Raw genomic sequence first — 7,159 nt, 5'->3', positions numbered from 1 at the left:
GGGAGAGGGTCCAGCCCACACTGCGCCTGGGCTGGGACTGGTCCCGCCAGCGCAGGGTAGCAGTAAGCTCTCCACACACTCACCGGGCCTGGGCTAGGACTGGTTCTGGGGTTCCCGGAAGTCGGCAGAAGTTCCTACTCGGCAGGAGGGGTGGGGACATACGGCAGAGTGGTGTGGGGCAGCCCGAGGGGATGGGAGAGGGTCCGGCCCATGCTGCGCCTGGGCTGGGACTGGTCCCGCTGGTGCAGGGTAGCAGGAAGCTCTCCACACACTCACCGGACCTGGGCTAGGACTGGGTCTCTTAATAACTATTCTTGCCAAGTAGTGTACATAGTGTTGCTAAACTCAACAAAGGAGGGATTTGTTGCTGGGGAGAACAGGGTGGGAAAACGCACGACTTCATTACTCTTCATCTAACTTAAAACTGGTACATTGTTTATTTCTGGAATTTTCCATTTAATGCTTTTGGATGGTGGTTCACTGCAGAACTGGAACCTTGAAAGTGAAGCTCTGGATAAGGGAAGACAGCTACGTGGGGACACTTGGCGTTCTGTGGCCATTTACAAAGTGCACACGATGTTTTTTCTATCTCTACGAACTGATTAGTGTTACAATGATTATTTTTTGACATAACAAACTACAAATTTTCCATGCTTGAAAGTTATGACTTTAAAAGAGATTTTGGCATTGTGTATGGGAATGATTCTCAAAAATGAGTTCACATATGGGTGATTCTCAAAAAGCTTTATGTACATTAAAATAATATATTGAGTCAGAGATTTTTGAGGGACTCTGAGTGGCACACAGGAGGGAGAAATAAAAGGTAGTCCTGTTAGGATGAACTACTAGATCCAACCATTTTTTGATTAAGTAAAGACCAAATATGCTATGTGAGACTGATTATCATTCTACCAACCTCTTGCTGTTAGTCCCAATGGCCTTAGTGAATGTTTTCAGGAAAGTACAGTAGCCTATCACCTTAAATAGAATATTTAATATCCAATGAGAAAAGATGCCAACCACAATGATGGTAAGAATTCATCAGTTAGAAACTGGATTATGGTTGTATCCAGGGGTTGGGTGAGCAAGTCTGGGAAGCAGGGAGCTCAAGGAGGTAACTGCTGACCACTCTTCCGTGGATGCATTGCAAATGGCTCAAAATTTTAACAGTGATTGTGGACCTTGAGTATTTCAGGTAAAATGGACAATGGCTGTACTTACACTGCTACCATTTCTGAAATCATTTGTTATGTATTGGTGAGCAATAAATGAATCTAAAGCCTGTGCAAGCCCTTCTTAGCCTAAAGAAACAAACTTTTTATAGTCAATTTCGTATCACCTTCTACATAAAGAAATATTTCTTGGTTACTTGTTTTAAAAACTGTCTCTGAAGCTTCTACCAGAAACACTTTGGCTTTAACTCTGGATTTTAATAGTCTAGATGTCATCTCTCAAGCATGTGTTAGTCTCAACCACTATGATCAAGATTTTGCTCATGGGGCTGGGGAGATAGCTCAGAGGACCAAAGTGCCTACTTAGGCAAGCACAGAGACTGTGGTTAGTTCCCTAGCACCTGATGTCATGCCAGCCCCATCCTCAGGGTGGGCTGAGCCAGCCAGAGTCAGGGAGTAGTGGCACATGCCTGCAATCCCCGTGCTGGGGAGGCTGAAAGCAGGAGGATCACCAAGAGTCTGAGCTGTGTAGTGAGACCCTGTAACAACCAAATACACTTTTTAAAAAATTGTTCATAATCCCTCTAAGTTAATTAGATTTTGGCAGAACTGGGGATTGAACTCAGGACCTTGCACTTGCCAAAGAAGCACTTGTTCCACTGAGCCATCTCCCCAGCCCCTCTCTAAGTTAATTAGTGACATGACCTTATTCATGCAGACGCAAAGTACACCTCACTACTCAACTACTATCACTTCCCAGGGTTGAGATAACATAAGTGGGGAAAAAGGAAAACAAAAACCCAAACACAAGCATTGCTGTTTTACATTCAGCACTATTTGGAAAAACTGAAGGCAAGAAGTAAGATTAAAAGTTTAAAAACATTAGTACCAACATCTTGGGCCAATTCAACATGAAATACAAAATTTATTATCTAGCTATAAATACTTTACTTTTCAATGTATAGTATATCACATAGAAATGATACAGATTTATTTGACATTTCATTTATTATAAATTCTAAGTGGCTGGGACTGAGGTCAGTGAACTATAGCTCCTGTGTGAAATATGACCCTCACCTGCTCAAGTAAATAAATTGTTATTAGAACATGGACACATTCACTATTTACTATCAAGGACAGCCTTGGTGCCATGATACCAGGGTGGAGCAGCAGCAGCGTAGACCATATGGTCCACGTGGCCATCCTGGCCTTTACTGAAAAGTTTGTAGAAATATTATTCAGTGGTGAGCATTGAGGAGCTGGGTTGTTATTTTGTTTTGCTTGTTTTCTTGTGGGAAGGTGAGGTACTGGAAATGGAACTCAGGACCTCACACTTGCCAGGCAGGTGCTGTGCCGTGAGCTAAACCCCCAGCCCTGAAGAGATGTTAATTAATAAGAGAATACAGATGATTAATATATTAATATATTCAATATGTGATCATAATTTAATGAAATGTGAATCCCAGATGTATCTGAATCAGTATTGGTTTTGAAGGTAGTGCCATCATTACAATCATTCCAGTCTTTTGGAATTACCTTTGGAACCAATCAAAAAATATTACCACACCCCATTTCTAGTCATCCTCGGATATTGTACCTTACTATTCTTAACTGTGATGAAAAATCCTTTATATTTGTCATTTTTTCAGTTATACTCATTACAGTTTTGTAATTATCATAAAATAATTGCCTACCTTCCCTTGTCCTCCCTTTCTCTTTTTCCCTGCTTTAGAACAGTGCAGTTACCTGAACACTATCAGTTTATGAGCAAATAAATTAAGAAAGTGATCAAAATGGTTACAACTTGAAAGATGTGATTTCACATATAAATATTTTGGTAACAGGATAAGCAACCCTGTTCTCCAAGCTTAGAATGAAGTGGGGTTTCTTTATCAGACTTTATATCGGCAGTTTGAAGTGCTTTAACTTAGTCATTTTTAGTGAACACTGTGTTTTACAAAAGTACACTGCCACTGTCAGAACGGAATCTATTCTTGAGGTTAACTTCTTCAGTTATGCAGAATTTAGATTGAATACATAGTTGAAAGGTCACCAGAGGTCCATTACACGCTTGTCCTCCAAATTGACTAGGGAGGAAGAAAGATCTAACCTTAGTCTAAAAGGAAAGGAGAGAGAGATGAGTAGCTCCAAGGCAGGTCAAGGTCAAACTGTTTCTAAAATATGCTGCTTTTCAATCACAGTGGTAAGTTTTTCCTATAATGGTGTTTTCTGAATTTCATCAACAATTTTTCCATTTTCATTATTGTGTATATGTAAGGAAGTAAACACTTCCTGGGGCCTTAGTTTCCTGGTCTGCAAAATGAGGAAGAGGGGTAAAAGGATTTTTAAGTCTTCTAACTCTCTAATTATATGGTTCTAAATTCCATCAACATCAAAACAGACAAATGTTTATATTGAGGTTCTCCCGAGTGCAAGAAATCCTTTCAGGCAATAACAATTGTCCTATATCTCAAAGGCAGTGTGAAGTGATAAATGTAAATGAATTTTAAGTTTCTTTTCAATACAGAGGTCTCCATGGAAACAGAGGTTGACGTTTTCTCCATGCATTAAAAGATTTTAAATGGTGAGCACTAGTATGAAGAATCAGGTGAGGATAACTATATTATAGGATTAACAAGTATTGACTTTGAAGTTAAAATATTTTGTTAAAATGCTACTGTATAAGTAATTAATGGCGTGTTCTTGGGTAAATTATTTAACACCTAATGAGCTGTAATTTTTTATATATAAAGTGGGCAGGAAAACAGAGCATGATCTAACATTTGAATAAAATAATAGGTGCAAGAGGCTTAGAACTCTTGCCCACATTCAATGAGCACTCCACAAATGAGTTTCTTTCTAACATGTGAACTCTCCACACCTCACCCCAACAACAAAGGTTCACAAAAGTCAGTGGCCTCATGGAATGAACATGAGCTGGGTTGATGATTCAGCTGGGAGCAATAAAAATATTGAAGGACTTCTCCGTGGGGACAGAACACTCAGAGGAAACATTCCAGCAGGCTTTTGATTCATTTCCCTTGTTTCTGTTTAGTTTTCAGTTGTTTGGACTGAACTCTGTTTTTTACTACTTGTTCTTATGTTAAGAAGTATTGGGAATGCAATTCAGATGCAGATAAACATAGGACCCATCATGGAGGTCGAATTTCTTTATTTTCCTTGACCCTACACCTCTGAAAATTGCTAAATGAAGTTTTTTTCTAAATGGAAACTGGGGCAGTTCACTTTTAGAAATTGAAGCGACTTGACATTTCTGTATTGTTGAGTCTGTAAGAAAGCACTTTATTGTAATGTAGGTCTCTGAATACCCTGTGAATCACTTGCTTGCTTTCCAATCTGACCATGACCCATCATCTCCCAGGATGCAGTTGACAGGGCATGTCTTTCAGTTGCACTCTCTGGTCTCCTGCTTGGTGCAAACCTGGTCATGTGAGCTATCCCAATAGTAATTATTTAGTATTATTTGTCTATAACAGTGAGGAAGAAGTTATTTAGTATGTGTGTATTTACTGTTGCTCTCACCCTACAAGAAAAATATTGAACATTTACAAAGAATAAAATGAAAGAAAGTTTCAGGGGAAATCAGGCAGATTGGCTGGCACACACAGTAAATATAATTTCATAAAACTCAGGACCAGCACCAAAAAAGATGAGACATCTTCTAAAGCGAAAACTTTTTGATGGTGATGCAGAATTAAGAAACACCAAAGCCCTTCTACACGTGGAGGTGGAGGTCGGAATGACTGCACGGGTCACATCCACGAAGCTGGCCCTGGTGGATAACCAGGAAGGCATGGAATGAAAGGAAAGTTCCTGCAAGTTGCTTAAAAGATGACAATAAGGTGTGGTAAGTACAATGATTGAAATAAGGTCAGAGTGGTGTGGAGCCAGAGATTCAACGATAAAGTGGCAGGGGAGTGACATACTGAAAAAATTCAGTTGAATTCTCCAGGGAAAGAAGGGAAGATCAGTTGGAGGAAAAAAAAAAGTTAGAGGTGGAAGGGAGCACAAGCCTCTGAGGAGGTCCAAGTGTGACCCAGAAGTGATGCATGATCAGGACAGAATGGGACATATTATTCCTTATCTGTTAGGCAACAGAGGGCTGCACAAGGCTGTTGAGTAAAGCAGTAGTGTGAACAAATTTGTATTCACACATTTAGCAGATGGAAGCCAATTGGTGAGTTTGGTGAGATTTGCACTCCATATGTAAAAACACTTTTCTAGAATGAGTCTCTAAAAGTGCCATAATATTTAAAACACATTACCTATGTATCTTTCACCCTTAAGTCATCTGAGGACCTCTACTTTACAGAAACATTTACCAGATTTAGGGAAATGTGGGGGATAAGTAGTCTGAATTGTTGAAAAGATCGAATTATTAAACACTAGAAAGGAAATGCAGTTTTCCTGCCATTTGTGTATTCCAACAACTGAGCTAAGAGCTAGCAGTGCTGTTCAACTGAGGTCTTGTTAGCCTCAGTTTAATGAGTAGAAAATTCTCTATAATTAACTCACTAACTCTAGGAAAGCAAACTTACATGCTGATTGAAGAAAAGCTTGACTAGCAATTCTAAATGTTAGTCAACTGAAAATATTGTACAGCTTCTTGATTAAATTTCTTCAAAACCCTTTTTTTATAGTGAGAGCAAAAGTAGATTTGATTTCAGCTTCACATGGGAGAAATCTCAATTCTGACCAAATTTTCAAGATGTTGTTTCAGATGAAGTTTTTTTCCACTGCTTGTTGTCATGCTTCTGATACTGCTGATTCATCTTTGAGGTCTCCTAAGACAAAAAGAAAAGGTCCACTAAGTCCAGAGCAAGTGACCACAGAGGCACGCTTGGCCCCCATTAACCATAACACTCAGCAGGAAGAAATTTAAGATGGGATGTCTAGCCATGTGCTGAGAGACGACGTTCATTTCAGGTCCTGAAATGGAATGGCATAACCCAGTACATATCCAAGGCTTACTGTGGTAAAACTTTATAAGTCATTCTAAGCCACAGACACAAATATGAGCTTGGAATCATCTGTAGTTCTTTATCTTTTTGAAGGCAAGCTAACACACAAACTCATATGAGCAGAAGTCATAATTTTAAAGAATTTTTGATTAGAGATTGATATAGTTAAAAGAAACATCCAGTATAGTATAGTAACTTTCTTTGACGTATACTGATAGAATATGAGACAAGTACAGGATATGCATTCCTAAGTCATTTCACTTTAGGAATTTCTCAAAACAAGTGCTTATTTTGTGTGGGCAAAACTGTGAGGTAGAGTTGAGCTTTTAAACTTTTCTGGGCCTTGGGCAGGATCATGGGCTGCTCTCCTGGGAGTTTTGGTTCATTTCCTGGCATCCCGGAAACCTGCAAAAGAGAGTTCATTGCCCTCTTCTTCTACATATAGAACAAGAATTACAACTGGACCAGCCAAACTCCACCTTGTAGAGGCAGGAACAAGGGGCAGAAGAGTGTGAGAACAATGAGGCTACCTGGCGAGGAGGAACTAAAGGCTCCTGCATCAAGAGGGTAACACGCTCCTTTCCTGAGCTTTTCACAGCACTAGTTATCAGGCGAGTGGAGCATCAAGATTCCTGGAATTATACTGCACAGGTCACAGGAGAGTTTGATCCAGACAACGCCAGTGAGAACTTTGACCCTGTGATTCTTTCCTGTGTACTGCAGACCTTGAGCATCTGTGAGTTACTGCAGAATTGTCCCTGTGCTGCAACACTGTCACTTTGATTTTAATTCTAATTTGTAGTGAAATATGTACATATGTGTATAAATTTACATACACATACATAAATAATTGCTGCTATAGTTACATATTAGCAGTCATTTTAAAAGTAAAATACTGTTCATCTAACTTTTTAAAATAGGCGGATGGAAAATAGTTGCACCCAGCAGTTTACACATATGTATTTATGCACATTTATTAAATATATCTGTAGCAAAGAAGGAACA

At 39.4% G+C, this 7,159-nt stretch overlaps 1 protein-coding gene across 1 annotated transcript in view; it reads right to left on the bottom strand.

Annotated features, from left to right (window-relative positions):
- Window positions 1–6,187, bottom strand: part of C6 (complement C6) — a 130,138-nt gene extending 123,951 nt beyond the window's left edge. Inside the window, 3 exon segments of the mRNA XM_004648937.1 lie at window positions 3,131–3,259; window positions 4,514–4,660; window positions 6,165–6,187. Coding sequence (XP_004648994.1) covers window positions 3,131–3,259; window positions 4,514–4,660; window positions 6,165–6,187 — 299 coding nt within the window.
- Between the last annotated feature and the right edge of the window lie 972 nt (window positions 6,188–7,159).

This window comes from Octodon degus, unplaced genomic scaffold (assembly GCF_000260255.1).
Source record: "Octodon degus isolate 3935 unplaced genomic scaffold, OctDeg1.0 scaffold00142, whole genome shotgun sequence".
NCBI lineage: Eukaryota > Metazoa > Chordata > Mammalia > Rodentia > Octodontidae > Octodon > Octodon degus.
Note: the sequence above shows the minus strand (reverse complement) of the source record. Positions and strands in the feature narration are given on the sequence as shown.